Raw genomic sequence first — 18,011 nt, forward strand, 5'->3', positions numbered from 1 at the left:
CTGTCTCAATGTATATTCCCTGTGTCCAGTGTCCAGCTGTACAATTTACGTACTGTATAAAGAACACTGTTGTTTCGTCTCATAATCTTATATTTAATTTCATGATTTTTAATACCCTATTTTATCTTTAACAATATCCCTAATGATAACAACCATATTGTCATCGACAGAGAGCAGTTGCCATAACTGTCTCAATGTATATTCCCTATGTCCAGTGTCCAGCTGTACAATTTACGTACTGTATAAAGAACACTGTTGTTTCGTCTCATAATCTTATATTTAATTTCATGATTTTTAATACCCTATTTCATCTTTAACAATATCCCTAAGCACGTCATAAAATTCTCCATATCGAGAATATTCTCCGATTCTCGAGAATTTTCCAACACTAAGCCTGATAAGTGTTCAAATACTCCAAACAAAAGCTATTGAATTCCACAAGTAGTTCATGGATGGAGGAGAAAACTTTTGTGGTAGTGAGGGATGGATTGTTACACAGTTATCGTTATTTACGTGTTTTTCTATCAGTACAACCAATCTCGGTGTTAACAGAGTTTTTTGTGTATCCGAGGTGGTCACGGTCCCAATTACCTCGGATAGTTGTGAGTCTACTGTATTATTATCTACCAAAAAAAAAGAAACAAAACTTGCACGAGCTTGATGAAGAATCGGCTATGCTATTGAATTAAGTGCAAGCTTCATATCAGCAGATCATGTGACACTATTCAACAAATGTCACGATTGAAACTTATTACAAAGAGGATTGCAATACAATCAACTCCTCAAATGAAAAAAGTGCTGTGATAAATGCCACAAGCAAGCCTGAGATGAGCATACCGCAAAAATAACAAAATGTTTAGAATATCGTCAATCATTTTAAATTAATAAATAAATCATTAAAATGAATACTTGTTTACTTATAATTATTTACTTGATTTTTGCAGAAAAATATTCAAATTTTATATGAAATCCAAGATTTTCTTAGGCAAGGACCCAGGCACCCAGTTGGTCTATACATGTCCTTATTTCCAAAACGAAAATTTTCTCGATTCAAATGAATAAAATACACTCCTGGCCAAAAAAATCGGGACACCTTAAAAATGGGTTATTTTTGATGTCTCGAATATCCTAAACCTGTTGTCCGGTTTTAGTGATTTTTTTAATATGTTATAGCCTTATTCTCTAAGAATATCGATGTAGTAATAGTGTTGCTGAACAGGTAAATGTCATTGTATACCGGGTGTAACCATAATACTGTGTTTTTTCCTGAAAGTTCCTAACACCCTGTGGAATATTCTAGCATTTAAAAAATATTGAAATTAAAACTCAATTGTAGCCTTAGCCTTTCTTAACATTCTGCTTTTTGACTCATTCACTTATGTTGGATAATGAAATAGTTAAGTACTTTGACAACTAGCCAAGTTCTTCATCAATACAGGGTGTTTCTAAATAAGTGCGACAAACTTTAAGGGGTAATTCTGCATGAAAAAATAATGACCGTTTAATTTATAAACATATGCCTGCAAATGCTTCGTTTCCGAGATAGAGGATGTTGAATTTTTTCTTACCCACTGACAATTTATTTATTTCTTTAAAACCGGTTGAGATATGCAAATGACATTTGGTGGGTTTTAAGAGGTAGTTATTGCGCATTTTTTGTCATACAATTATGTATTTAATATTCACCTTTGGCGTCCATACGGGTCATATTACCCGGTCATATTACCTGTATACACGCCAATGGTGAATATAAAATTTTTAGTTGTACGTCAAAAAATGTGAAATAACTACCTCTTAAAACCTACCAAATTCCATTTGCATATTTCAACCGGTTTTAGCGCAATAAATAAATTGTCAGTTTGTAAAAAAAAATTCAACATCCTGTATATCGGAAACGAAGCATTTGCGGACATATGTTTATAAAGCAAACTCTAATTATTTTTTCATGCAGAATTAATCCTTAAAGTTTGTCGCACTTATTTAGAATCACCCCGTATTGATGAAGAACTTGGCTAGTTGTCAAAGTACTTAACTTTTTCATTATCCAACATAAGTGAATGAGTCAAAAAGCAGAATGTTAAAAAAGCCTAAGGCTACCATTGAGTTTTAATTTCAATATTTTTTAAATGTTAGAATATTCCACAGGGTGTTCTGAACTTTAAGAAAAAAACACAGTATTGTTGTTACACCCGGTATACAATGACATTTACCTGTTCATCAGCAGTATTACTACATCGTGATTCTTAATGAATAAGGCTGAAAAACATACTGAAAAAAGCACTAAAATCGGACAACAGGTTTAGGAGATTCGAGACATCAAAAATGACCCATTTTTAAGGTGTCCGGATTTTTTTGGCCAGGAGTGTATATCCGTAAGCTCATCTAGGGAGAATTGGTTAAATCATGGGGATTTGGGAGATTATTAGTCATACTCATGTTTTATCGATCCTTTAAGACATTAAAAATGTATAGGATACGTCATTACAAAATTCAGTATAAAAAACAAATTAGTGAATTATTTGTTAGAAAAAAACTTAAGGGTTAACACCTTGGCTACGTTTACAGATATTTATTAATTTACATTGAGTGCGAGGCATATATGTCCCATAGTGAACCTTTGCCACAGTGCATTACCGCACAATCTAGGCAGCCAACCAATAGTGTAATACGAGTTCTATTTATCTCGTAATACAGCCAAGGTGTTAAATAAACTTTTCACCTCTTAAAAAAATGGGTTACTAGCATAAATAGGCACTCACTTGTAATAATTATAGAGGGACCCTTGCTAAATACATCTTAATAAAGACTACCAAACATTTTATATGGGGAAAGATCAACTCGTTTCTGGATGGATCAAGATAGATACAGAGACTAAGCATATCGGCTGTCCCAAGTAGAAACACTGTAAGCGCCAATTCGAAAAATGTGCACCAGAGTAGAAAACGTAAAGGACTTAACTTTTCAAATGTCTGTTTTGTTTGAAATAAAAGTGAACACACATTAATTTAGCAAAAAATACTCTTATTTTTTAGTAAATATTTTTATGTCTACATTTTATTTCCTGACTAGGTTTGGAACACATACAGTGTTTCTATTTGGGAAACCTGAAAATATAGCATTAAATATCCCACTTTTTAAAGACAATGAGTACTACAACTGATACTTTATTCAAGTTCCTTTAACAAATATATAACAAATTGCAACAATTTAATGGTCAATGTCTGAGTCATGTAATTGCTGCCATCCAGGGTTATGAAAAAGCTTGTCCACTAGTGTCTCAGAGACTGACCAAGTACACCAAAACGACCTTTGACACCGTTTTCAGAGATCAAAGAAATAAGTTTCTCTATTATTTCTGTATACATATACAGTAATACCTCGACTTACGCTACCCCGACTTACGCGAACCCAGAGTTACGTGATTTTCAAATCTTGTCAATAATTAGTAATTTGAGCGCCACACAATCGCTCGATGATCGATGAAATAGAATTACCGCCCACATATTATTGCTCATCCAATGTAGATATTTGGACTTTTCGCACGAAATCAGTACATCACTAGAATTTATTTTGTATATATTAGGTACTTCTTATCCACAGTTTTGTCTGCGAGTGGGTGTTTGTTTTTTTTTTTGATGAAATTAGTAATGCGATTAAAGAAGTTGTTGATAGTGATGACGTTGAATTCCCACAATCGGGAGCTAACTATTGATGACCTCATAGAAATGCACGAAGAAGAACAAGACATTGAAGAGCTTGATTGTTTGGATCCAGTTTAAACTGAAGATCAAATAACGGTTGGAAACTTGACTGAAGGTCTCAGTTTAATTGAAAAGGGCTTACAAATTTTAGAAAATATAAACTATAACAAAAATCGCATTTCTTCTACCAAACAAGGGATAAAAAAATTATTAGCCTGCTATGAAGAAATTTTGCGGGAGAAAACAAATCTTTTGAGTTGTCTCTTTGTCAGATTTTATGTAGCCTTCTACATCAAAATAAATTAAATTGACAATTTTATATTTCTATATGCTATTTTTCTTAGCTTCCGGTCCCAATTAAAAATAATTTATATACATACATGCGAAATTACACCCCGACTTACGCGAATTTGACTTACGTGGTTATCGCTCGGTCCCATCTATCGCGTAAGTGCGGGGTATTACTGTACAAATTACAGTAGAGCGTCGATAATCCGAACCCTGGTAATCCGAACGTTCGCTAATCCGAACGCAAAAAAAATTATAAAATTAAAAAAATATGATCACGGACCGAATTTTTGGATTTAATATGACAATATGGACAAAATATGACCGCGGATTTTTGTTTTGTTCATGCAGAAATACATACAATATATTTGTTTATTATGCAGGTGTTTTATGCCTTGTAACTAAAACGTATGTACCTAATAATATGTACTATGTTTATGAGCTTTGTATGTATATTTTGAACATATGTTCGATAATCCGAACAATTTGATAATCCGAACTACCCCTGTACCAATTAGTTCTGATTATCGACGCTCTACTGTATATTAAATTCTCTATATAAACAAATTATATTATGCCTTTTTTAATAAAAAATTTCCGTTTATTTTTATAACTTTGTTATATACATATAATAATTTATAATATACATATTATATTAGATTAAGGTTTAATTTTACAGCTTGTAGTTTTTTATTTATTTGGGCTATTATAAAGTTGTCTTACTCAAAATTCAGCAGAGTTACAAGTGAAAAATCGACTAAATTCTGTAATTTTGCAATGTTTTGACACTCATTTTGCAGCATCTGTGGTCTAATTATTGGTCAAGGTTTACCAGACATCATTTTGTAGGGTTTTTTAAAAGAACAAAATGCATTTTGTAAATATGATCTATATTTTTTAGTTTACGAATTATAATAACTTAAACAATTAAATTGTTTATAATAAATTATCGTCACTTCCGACGCAAATGCAAGTTTGAAATTCGAATTCAGCAGGTCAAAATATAAGGATACACATATAAAAAAACATATTATATAATATATAGGTTTTTTGGTAAGAAACGCATAAAACGTGTTTTTGTTACGTTGAGCTTGAGTCCATTATTTTTACAATATGTGCTAAATTCAGCAGACGCAAAATTGGTATTTTCCACCAGTTGTATGGGTTCACTGTGAGACATGAGAATATTGGTATCATCAGCATACTGAACAATTTTATCTGGCATTGAACAAAACGTGTTTAGGTCACTTACAAATATAATGAAAAATAAAGGCCCCAGTATTGAGCCTTGAGGTACACCCATCGTACATTGAAGTGGCATCGACGTTACATTATCCACTGTGACTTAACGTGTATATTGTCTTGTGATTGTTTTTATCAAAATTTAGTGGTAAAACCTTCAATTTAATTGTTGAAAGTCATACCTACATGTTGAGAAAGGTCTGCAGTTTCTTCCTAAAGTTGTGTTTTTGAAATTGAAGTGTTCTGATCTAAAAAATCTGTGAAAATTAGTGCAGTTTTGCAGTTCTCTTTTTCGTTTTTTTTTTGCTCAAAAGCAATTACCATTAAAAATTAATTAATGATAAGCACTGTTTGTTTTGGAATAATTACCAGTTACTTTCCTAATTCTTTAATTTTTAATTTGACTATAATTATGGAGTGTGTTTGTAAAATTATAAATAATAGACCATATATAACATGTGATAGCTGCCAGAGGGCTACACACAGGGATTGTTCGAATCTTACTGCTAGTGAATTAAAAGTTATTGATCTTAAGGGAACCAGATTATTGAAGTATTACTGTGAAGAGTGTGAAGCCGGAGTTAAATTAATTCCTACATTACTACAAAAAATTGGTGATTTACAAAACGAGTTGCAAGAAGTAAAAAAATGTGTTGAAGGTTACAAGAGAAGTGGTGAAATGTCATTGAGTGTTAAGGAAGATTTAATCAGTGAAATTATGGATAGAGGAGAGCTTCTAATATTGTAGTTTTTAATGTAAATGAGTCCAAAATGAAGACCCAACAGGACAGAAATGCTGAAGACTTGACGGTAAACAAGATATTGGAAAATTTTGATATAGACAGAAAGCATTAAAGTTTTTAGACTTGGTAAGTTTACACCAATGAAAACTAGACCGATTAAAGTTATACTACCATCTAAAGAAAAGGTTATGTCTGTGCTGAAAAATAAACAACTGATTAAGGAAGCAGGTATCAAGATCTTTGCAGATCAAACCAACCAACAACGTGAGTATTATAAAAAAGTACAAAATGAACTACAGAATCTGATCGATTCAGGTGACCATAGCAAAACTACTAAATACATTAACAATAGACCCACAATTGTCAACAAAAATAATATAAATAATCAAAAAAACTAAAAATTGCACCTTATATAGGGTTACTTTTATCATCACCAGACAGTTGTTTAAAAATATTGCAACTAAATGCTCAATCTTTGACAAATAAGTTACTCAAACTTGAAGTCTTAACATTGCAAGAAACACCTGATATAATTTGTCTATCAGAACATTGGTGCACTGAAGAAAACATCCAATTTATGACCCTGAATGGATACAACATCGCCTCTTATTTCTGTCGAAAATTCCATATCCATGGAGGATCCATCATCTACATCAAAGCTGATATTACTAAATTCAAAACATTAGATGTCTCCAACTTTAGTGAAGAAATGGTGTGTGAGTGCTGTGCAATTTCTCTGTTTATAGCCAATAGGAAAATTTGTGTTATTAGTGTTTATCGTTCGCCATCAGGAGAAGTTCAGAGTTTTCTGTATAAATTACATAATATATTGGAGCTATGCAGTAAGTCACATCATGATATTTATATTTGGGGGATCTAAACATCGATTATCTTGTCATGTCTAATAATAAGCAATCTTTTAACGAGTTTTTAGTAAGTTATAATCTGAGAGTCACGTCTGAGGTTCCTACAAGAGTTTTCGTAGATAAAGTGGGTAAAACATCATCTTCTAAATTGGACTACATATTGACAAATATCGAACCACATCTTTATAAGTCAAATGTTTTCGAGGGGCACTTCAGTGACCATAAAGCATTTTCACTTAGTGTAAATTTGCAAGCCAATAAAGTATCGAAAAAAGATAAAAAACCCATCAGTTACAGGGATATGTCAGATGAAAATATGATGATGTTTAAAGCAGGGATTTCTTCTACAGCTTTTGATGAAGTTTATTCCCAATTGAATGCTGAATATGCCACAAATTCATTTGTTGGCATTTTAGATTACAATCTAAATTTATATTGTCCAATAAAAACACGGTATAAAACACTCAAAATGAATAAGGCTACATGGGTAACAAATGAGGTAAGACATGCTAGTGAAAAGCTAAAAAATCTACACTGGATAGCAAAAAATATAGGGAGTCTCGAGTCTCAAGATACCTATAAACAGGCAAAAAAAGAATATAATTATCTATTAATAAATACTAAAAAAACTTTCATAGTGACTTAATTAATCAATCTTACAATATACCAAAAACAATTTGGAATTTAGTAAACAGGGAAACTGGTAGGCAAAAGAACAGGTCTGATATTATTCTACATTATGATAATAAAATTATTACCAAGTCTTGTGATATTGCTAATTCGTTCCTCATATTTTGCTACAATTACAGAATACAATCTTCAAACTCATTTTGGCACATCGTTGCCTTCTTCTTGTACTACCTCAAAAATGTGTAACCAAACATTTTTCTTTTTACCCGTAACTCCAATTGAAATAAAAAATACAATCGATCAATTAAAAAATAAGCCTAGTACTGGTATTGATAACATATCTGTAAAAATAATAAAACTGATTAGTGAGCATATATCGAATCCTTTAACCCATTTAGTTAATCTCTCAATAACAACCAGCCAATTTCCATCCATATTTAAAATGGCAAAAGTTATTCCAATCTTCAAAAAGAATGACCCTCATGATATTTCAAATTATAGACCAGTATCTGTCCCTAGCATAATTTCCAAAGTAATAGAGAAGGTTGTATACAACAGAATGTTAAATTTTATAGAAGAATTCAATTTATTAACTCCAAACCAACACGGATTTAGACCAAAAAAGTCGACACTCACGGCCGCATGCAACTTGTTTGAGCGTATTTATGATGATTTAGATAGTAGAAACCATGTGGCAGGACTATTTTTTGATCTATCACGAGCTTTTGACTGCTTAGACATAACATTTATTCGCAATAAATTATATAACACTGGTTTTAGAGGGATATTTCTAGAATGGGTAATAAATTTCTTAAGTGACAGGAAGAGTGTTGTGAAAATTAAAGAATCAAGCTCAGAACCATACACGACAAACAAAGGAGTACCACAGGGATCCGTGCTGGGACCATTATTATTCCTAATTTTTATTAACGATCTACCAGATCACATAAGGGCACTTATAATATCAATGTTTGCTGACGATACCTTGTTAATAGTCTCTGAACATACACTCGAGGAATTAAAAATGGCAATGAAGACTGTTGTTGACTGCTTTAGATGCTGGTGTAATACCAACAGACTAATATTAAACATTGACAAGACAGAAATTATTTATTTTCATTCATACAACTCATCTACCAATGACTATAACTTAACCATCCATGATAGAAACAATATGTTATCTTCCACTCACTCTACAAAGTTTTTGGGTGTGTTCATTGATTGTAATCTGAAATGGTCAGAGCAAGTGAATTCAGTGAACATGAAATTGAATAAAGCTTTTTATGCTATATCTAGAATTAAAAACACACTACCCATATTGGCATTAATAAACGTTTATTATAGCCTTGCTTACAGCCACATGTGCTATAATGTAATTTTATGGGGGAACTCAGTAGATAGTGCCAAAGTGTTCATTACCCAAAAAAAATTATCCGTAAAATTTTTAATTTGGATTATCAACAATCTTGTAAACCAATTTTTATTAAACATCAAATTTTAACTTTCTACTGCCTATATATCTATAAATGTTTACTCTATGTAAAAGAGGAAATAAATACATTTCCAGTAAATGCAGACAATCACTATTACAATACAAGAAGTGCTGAATCTTTACGAGTTCCTAAACACAGAATATCCAAATTTCAAAATAGCTTCAGATATATGGGTCTGACCTTATACAACCATTTGCCAACAGCTGTGAAAGAAATACCACTCTCCACTAAATTTAAAAAAAAATGTTAAAGATTTACTCATAAAAAAAGCATATTATTCTATAAATGAATATCTGGAGGACAAACTGCAGTAGCTTCATATTTTACTTGTAAGAATGTTATTTTATATATTTTATGTTTTGTCAATTTTGTTACACTGTGAATATTGTATTATACACATTGATGTTTTTTTTTTATACTGAATTCCGCATTGACGTATCCTATACATTTATTTTGAATGTCTTAAAGGATCAATAAAGTATGACTATGACTACTTGAGTTCTATTACTTAGATAAGATAGGGCCCAATTGTACGGTATACCACGTACTCCAATACCCATACCCAGCAATTTTTGTAATAAGAGTTCACGATCAACCGTATCAAATGCACGACTAAGGTCATAAAAAAGACCCAATACATTTAATTTATCATTTAATGCTTTATAAATAAATTGAAGACAGTCAGAAATAGCAGTATTTGTAGATTTCTTTTTTCTAAACCCGTTTTGAATAACAGGAAGAATTTTAAAATGTTCTAAATAATCTGTTAATTTATTTGCATAGGCTGCTTCAAATATTTTAGAGAACTGACTTGACACACAAATCAGCCTATAGTTTGCAATATCCGTTGCAGATCCTTTATTTTTAAAAATAGGGATTCCTTTATATCTGGAAATATTCCGCATGTAAATGATTCATTTATGAGATAAGATAGTGGTAGAGCTAAATAAGCGGCAATTTGTTTCAAAGCTTTTCCATCAATTTCGTCAACCCCTGCAGCTGTTTTAGAAGCAGTTTTTAACACAATAGATATAACTTCTTTTTCAGTGGTTGGTGATGAAAAGAAACTTGAATTGAATTGGTCAATTTGTATAGTACCGTTAACAACTGATAGTTCATTATTTTTTACAGCATTAATAAAATAATTGTTGATTTGATCAGCTTTATGATATTTTGTAAGTCGCCGTTGTTACTAAAAGATATTAAATTTTGATTTGATTGACAGTTTTTACCTCTATTTTTATTAATTATTTTCCAACTTTCCTTCATTACATTATTGCTATTTCTAAATTGATTATCCTATTGTTCCCTTCTATGTTTTTTAACAATTTTTTGATATTCTTGTTTAAATTTCTTGTATCGTTTCGAATACTGTGGATTATTGAGTTGTTTTCTTAATCGATTCATCTGACACAATTGATCATGCAAACCCTTAATATGAGGTGCAAACCACGTTTTTTGTTTTGGTTTGGTAGTTACTCTACGTTTTAAGAAAGTAGTATTATAATAATATAAGAAAGTATCATAAAATATTGAAAATTTTTCTTCAAAACTACTAGCCACATATAGATCACTCCAATCAATATTAGCTAAAATATTTTGAAAAGTTATTAAGTTGGCATCACATAAGTTTCTGGTAAAAATAGTTTGAGGATTTTGTCCAGTAAGTTTCATATCAAAAGCACATAATTGATAAGTATGATCTGATAGAAATGTGTCACATACACTCACCTTTTAAACATCTAAATTGGAAAAAAATTGTCAATACATGTTGAAGAATTTTTAGTAACTCTAGTAGGTACATTTATGTGAAATTTAATGTTGTATTCTAATAATAAGTTTATTAAAATATTTTTCTGATTGCTGTTTTCTAAAAAATTGATATTAAAATTTCCACATATAATGTAAAAATCATTATTATTATAAATACTCTGCAACAACAGTTCTAACTTCGCAATAAAAGCATTAAAATTCACACTATAAGGAGGTCTGTATATAGTTACAATAAATAAATATTTTTTACTTCCATGAACTTTAAATTTTACTCCACATATTTCAACTTTGCTTTCAATACACCATTGACCGAAATTTAGCTGTTCACAACTGAACTTATTATTTACAAATATACATACGCCTCCAATTTCTTTATCATTTCTTGCGAAATAAGACACTAAATTAAAGTTTTCAATATTGGTTACCCTAATTTTATCTTCTTTCAACCAGTGTTCACTAAGGCATAAAACATTCACATTATTACTTTGAAGTATCAAATTTATATCGTGAGATTTACGTGCAAGTCCTCCCTGTATATTGCAGTGTAAAATAGGGAAATATAAGTTCGTCGGTTTACTTGCATTAATACTTCGGATATTTTGGTGAACTATGGAAGTTTGACATTTACTTTGGGTTTGAGAGTCCCTAACGAAGAAATTATTTAAAAATCCTCGGAGCGACGATTATATTGTTGGTATTTCCGAAAATCGAAACGCTTGTAAGCGATAGATCTTGGCCAAGTAGATGGTTTATAGATTTCGTCTTTTAATTCAAAGTTGACACCACACATAAAACATTTGTTTTGGTTTTCGTTAGTTGGTAGTTCTCTAATAATAATATCAGCCTCTTTAACACGTTCGCACCTGACTACCAATATACTGGTAGTTCGAGTTTTCCATAATATACTGACTACCACTTTACTGGCTCCCAGCTCTACTAATTTCAATGCTTTATATGTTTACACAGACCAGGAGAAAAGGAATGAGATGTAGACGCTGTGTATGTATGTAGTCTCTAATATTGTAATCTTTGCCAGTATACTGGTAGTTCGTTCCTAAGGAGTAAAACTAATAAAAATAATAAATAATCATTTCGTTGTGAGTCGAAACAAGAACAGTCTTATTTTAGTTAGTTCAGAAAGCGCCAAAAGTCCTCTAAATAGTTTTAACTTTTGTTAGAGTTTCTTCAGAGCATTGTCGGCTAAGAGTGTTAACCTGCTAACTCCATTTTTCACTCTTAGTGATATTGGGCTGGTTTCTGTGTCTGTGTACCTTCATACACCACTGCACAAATCTGCTGACACCAATGTAGTTTACAAATAACTATCTCTAAACTACACTGGAGCCAGCGGGCTTGTGGGACAGTGTATGAAGGTACACAGACTCAGAAACCAGCCCAATATGAAAAATGTGGACCAATGTGAAAAATATAATTGATTCTCTCTGAACCACCTGATCGAGGCTGACGACCAGAATTTTGGTGGTTCAGAGAGAATCAAATATGTGCTCTCTGAAGAAACTCTAACAAGAGTTGAAACTAGTTAGAGCACTTTTGGCGCTCTCTGAACTAACTAAAATAAGACTGCTCTTGTTTAGATTCACAACGAAATGATTATTTATTATTTTTATTAGTCTTACTCCTATTCTGAGTATTGGGTGGTATTGGGAACTAATCTTTGTTGGAATTTTACCGTGCTAGAGGAGAGTAGTGAGATACAACTTGATAGATCTCCCTCGGCTTTCTTTGCTCTGGCGATTCGTTGGCTTGCAAATTTTTAGAAGCCACGAATAGTTTAACCAGAAGATTAGTTCTAATATTATTAATATTAAAAGTAAAACTTTCGTTAGTAGTTAGTTAATAAATTTATTTCTTATAGTTCTAAGTTTAGAATGATAATTATGTTTCTTTTGTAATAAAAAAATGATAAAATTGGGAAAAAAAGACCAATTTTTTTCCCAATTATACAGCGATTATTGTTGTTTATTTTGTCTAGATTAGCCTGCCAGTATACTGGTATTCAGTATATAGTTAAAAACGTACATCTATATCCTGACTACCGGTATACTGACAGGCTAAGTAAACCAAAAAAAAATGTTTAAATATCTATATACTAATCCAGTGTCCGATTTTTAATCCGATATTCTTGTTTTTTACCTAAAAACCCATATCCGTTTCTGAGGAACGTCTAGTATCAATAGGTTAGGTGCGAACGTCTTAAACACTTCCTGATCTTTTAGATAATCAAAAATAGTTTCTGTTGTGACACTTCGTTTAACTCTAGAAAGGTAAAGCCAAGCCTTTTGTTGAACTCCTAAGTCGGTAGTGTTATCATTTTCTCCGTAGTTCTTTTTTGTTTGTCTAGTTTTCTTCTTCTTCACACTTGGGGATATGGATATAATGTGTTTTAAATTGGTGAAGTGAAGATGGAATGTGATATAATGTGTTTCATAGCAATGTTAAATTGTGGTTCTACTCATTTTTTATTTTTTTCTTCCTTGGTAAATGATAGATAACAACACCCTAAATCAACAAATACAATAAAAGCGATTTTGAAAAAATGGGATATACAGTGTTTTTACTTGGGGCAGCCGAACTACTAATACATTTTTGATAACTGATAAGGTGTGTCCAGGATGTGTATAGAGCAATATATATTATCATTGGCTAAATGTTCTTCTTCTTCTTGACTGGCTTTACAACTCGGGGTGAGTCCTCGCCGCATCCACTATGGCCCTCCATCGTCTGCGATCTTGCGCTTCGATTTGCCATTGTTGTACCCCAATCCTAGATAGATCGGTTTCAACATCCTCCTTCCATCTTTTTCTGGGACGGCCCACTGATCTTCTACCGTCTGGTCTCTCGAAGAACACTGTCTTTAGCACTCTGTCTTCCTCTGATCTTACTACATGACCTGCCCATCTTATCCGATTAGCTTTTATATGTCTGACGATGTTTTCCGTACCATATAGAGTCACCAATTCAGCATTGCGGCGCCTTCTCCACTCTCCTGTCAATTCATCTATTTGAGGACCAAATATCATTCTGAGGACTTTCCTTTCAAATATCAGCAATTTATTTATTTCTCGCTGATGTATAGTCCATGTTTCACTCCCATATGTAACAACTGGGCGAATAATTGACATGTACAGTCTTAATTTAGATTGTCTTTTCAGCAGCTTAGATCTTAATAACAATGATAGGGAGTATAATGCTCTATTTCCCGCAGCTATTCTTGCTGAGACCTCTTTTTCTATGTGATTGTCCTCTGTGATTACTGCTCCCAGATATTTAAACTCTTTTACTACTTCAAAGTTGTGGTCATTAATAGGTAAATGGTTAGGTAAGCAAATGATATTTATGAGGAGTATTAAGCCTGGTAGGCCAAAACTTAACAAGGAAAATGACACAAAAATGGAAATGGTCTATAAGTAGTTGTATGAGCTTTCAACAGTTTTAGAGTCAAGATTATGATAATAAAGTGCCCTCAAACTCTATAGAATTAGTAAAACATAAAGTATATCTAACCTTTTTGTAGAAGTATTCCTCCTCTCTTGCGGCTTCTTGTTTGCCGAAGGCACCACCGGCTTCCCTAATGGAACCACCTCCACCGCCTCCTTTGCCGGCACCGCTTCCTAGGTCTCCTAATTGTGACATGAAGCGGACATTCCTAAAATACGTAACAAAATTAGAAGAAAAAAAAGAAAAAATTACGTAATTTTTACAGGTGTATGTCACCATTTATATTATCGGACTTAATTCTTGTACTTAGGTATGTCTTTAAACTCAAATTATACTTACTGCACAACAGCTGGTCTAAGTATTCTTGTAACGAACATTTTTTTCTTAACTACGTTTCTTTTTTAATGCGAGATGTTTATGAATCAAATTCAGAACTCGGCAATGTCAATGGGTTTTATAAAAAATTGAACCCTTCAAAATTGTCATATTCTGTCATTCCTACCTGTCAGTACTACCAACTTTATAAAAATATGTGGTAATTTGAAATTTTTATTTTAATTTTTCAGATGATTTTTTTATTGAAGCTTCTTAACACTTTGATAGGTTTTTTTAGATTAGGTATATCAAACATGATTTTCTTACCAATACAATCTAATTATAAATAGTTAATAAGCAATTTATGTTTTTTAAATAAACATACTACATCAAGGGGTTTCCTATTCTGTGTGCAGGGTTTTATCAAGGTTGCCTTCGCATTTACTAGAGGTCGCTAGTAGCGTACCGCACACTGGTATGTTAAACGCTATGTATGGACTTAAGACTAATATCACAATCTCCGATAACTGATTGGAAGAATGTCGTATTGGTTTGATCCTCTAATACAAGTAAAATGTAGATTAATCTACATTTTACTTCAACAAAGGAGTAGGGCAGGGTAGATTTTTTGCTAGTGAATTTCCTGGACTGTTGGACGAGGAAAAAGTAGACCCTAACCCCTACCCTAACAAAGGGCCGCCGCCGAGTTTGGAAGGGCGGCCCACCAAAAATAACTAAACAAAATCCCTTAATTTTTATCTAAATCCTGCCCCATGCCCCATACTTTGTGTTGTGCCGTGTAATTTTGGTTTGGGTTGCCTTGTTGCCTAAATCAGGGGTCACCAATCATAACGGACCGCGGTCCGCGTCCGGACCGTGAGCTAGTTTTGTGCGGACCGTTAATAAAATCAGAATATACCTGGAATACTATGGACTATATTAGTAGTAGTGTTTCGCAATTTTGAAAATGTTTGGCGTTTGGCCATGAAATTGTGTACCATGTTTGGCTCAATTTATGTGTACGAAGCCGCTTTATCAAGAATGAACTTACATGAATTAAAAATCGGTAGAGATCTCACTTAACAGTTGATTGAATATCTCGACTCCCTAATGAGACTCGGTTGCACTAAACTCACTTCAGACAGGTTGTACATAAAAAAATGTCATTTTTTTCTCTGATAATTTAATTTTGTAAAGAGTTTTTTTCCCCCTTATTGTTATACTTACTCTATTACTAATCATTAATTTTGAAATTAAATAAGCTGTAATATAAAATTATCATGTGCATTTTTTTATATTCCTTTCCCCTCTACGATATTAAGTAGGAGTGAGTACTTTTCAGATGTGCATTTAATTAAAATAATTCTCTGATTTAATAAGTTTGCAACAAACACCTTGCATCGAAACTAATGTAGACAAGATAACATGTTAATTAGCATTTTTACTACGATTATTTATTTTAAATTCCTCGGTTTCTTTTCTACAAAATTGAAGATGTCCAAAAACTTCATTAGCATTCAAAATATAAATTCCTAATTTTTAAAATATTCTCAGTAACAATTTACAATACTGCCGTTTTCAAAATATACTGATAATAATATAAAACAATACACAGTACACAATCAAAACAATACACAATGTACAAACTACAGGGCTATAAAACTGCTTAGCCACACCATGAAAATATGGGAAAGAGTAATTAATAGACGGATACGTGAAGAGACCGAAATATCCGAGAATCAATTTGGCTTTATGCAGGATGCAGGGTAGATCAACAACAGATGCAATTTTCATTATAAGGCAGTTGATGGAAAAATACAGGAGTAGGAGTAAAGAAACAAACGCTCATATGGTATTGATCTTGAGAAAGCATATGATAGAGTTCCTCGAGAGATTCTGTGGTGGGCACTCAATAAGAAAGGAGTCCCTGGTGAATATGTAAAGATTGTGAGGGATATGTATGAGGGAGTAACGACTACACGACTAGTGTTAGGACAGGTGTGGGAGAGACTGATAAATTTCATGTGAAAGTAGGATTGCACCAAAGCTCTGTGCTTAGTCCGTATTTATTCTCATTAGTTTTGGACCAGATAACAGCGAAACTACAGGGTAACATTCCATATGGTGCTTAATATATGCTGATGATGTAGTGTTAGTAGGAAATAGTGAAAGAGACTTAGAAGAAAAACTGGAACAGTGGAGACAAGCTCTGGAGGAAAAAGGTTTAAAACTCAGTAGGACAAAAACAGAGTATTTGGAATGTTCATTTAAAGATGGAGCCACTACAAATAAAATGGTATCTTTGGATGGTGAAATGATTTTGAAAACCAATAGTTTTAAGTACCTAGGATCGGTATTACAGAGTAATGGAGAAATAGATGGAGATGCATGCAGTAGAATTAGGGCTGGATGGATGAAGTGGAAAGAAGCGAGTGGTGTGTTGTGTGACAGAAAAATTCCAATGAAGCTGAAGGGAAAATTTTATAAAACAGCCATAAGACCGGCTATGATGTACGGAACTGAATGTTGGGCAGTGAAAAAGAAAGAGGAACAACGAATGCATGTGGCGGAAATGAGAATGCTTAGATGGATCAGTGGAGTGACAAAGAAGGATAAAATTATAGAAATGAGTATATTAGGGGAAGTCTAGGTGTGGCACCAATTGATGCCAAAATGAGAGAGCATAGGTTAAGATGGTTTGGTCATGTTCAACGTCTAGACGTTAATCACCCAATACGAAGAATAGCTGAAGTGCAGATTCCTGGAAGGAGTAGGAGAGGAAGACCAAAGAAGACCTGGGGGGAGACGATAAGGCAGGACATGTTGGTAAAGGGGATTAACATTGATATGACCCAAGATAGAATTGTGTGGAGAAATGCAATTAGGGAAGCCGACCCCGCATAGGGATAAGGCAAAGAGAATGATGATGAATATCAAAACAATACACAATGAATTTATATTTTATTTATTGTACCAGGAAAACTTACAGAAAAGTATACAGTAACCAAAAAACAATCAGATATTATTAGTTTTCCTTTCCATATTAGTCCATGTATGAGGCCACTTTCGTATGAAAAATGTTTCTGACTCGATTTCTTTGCGTATTCCTGTGCAAAACTGTCCCCTTTAAACAAATCAGAAGGGTGCCGGGTGAAACAATTTTTTAAGCAAATTCAAAATTACTTTTTGGCCTCGAAAAATGTATTTTTAGGCTTCTTGGGTAATTATAAACAATAAAGGTCTCTTGTCATATTTCTGAAAAGTTGATAGTTTTCGAGTTATAAGCGATTTAAAATCTGAAAATGCGAAAATATGCATTTGCGATACTTGAAAACTTTTGAAGTTTTTGAACTTTTGAAGTTTTAATAAAATGACAGATCTTTTTTATTTAAGATGACCCAAAAATGCTAAAAACATATTTTCGCGGAAATAAAAAGGTGATGTTTTGAATTTGTTAAAAAATATATTAAACAATTTCTGCCCAAAAATTTTGCCCGACAC

At 32.7% G+C, this 18,011-nt stretch overlaps 1 protein-coding gene across 1 annotated transcript in view; it reads right to left on the reverse strand.

The window, feature by feature from the left end:
• The window catches only part of LOC126893352 (ATPase inhibitor mai-2, mitochondrial-like), a 51,688-nt gene extending 36,900 nt beyond the window's left edge, over positions 1–14,788 (reverse strand). The window contains exons 1-2 of the mRNA XM_050663436.1: positions 14,535–14,788; positions 14,262–14,403 (exon numbers count right to left, since the gene is read on the reverse strand). Coding sequence (XP_050519393.1) covers positions 14,262–14,403; positions 14,535–14,572 — 180 coding nt within the window. The 5' untranslated portion in view covers positions 14,573–14,788. The remainder of the gene's footprint in view (positions 1–14,261; positions 14,404–14,534) is intronic.
• Positions 14,789–18,011: the final 3,223 nt, after the last annotated feature.

This window comes from Diabrotica virgifera, chromosome 10, assembly GCF_917563875.1.
Source record: "Diabrotica virgifera virgifera chromosome 10, PGI_DIABVI_V3a".
In the NCBI taxonomy this organism is placed as follows: Eukaryota; Metazoa; Arthropoda; class Insecta; order Coleoptera; family Chrysomelidae; genus Diabrotica; species Diabrotica virgifera.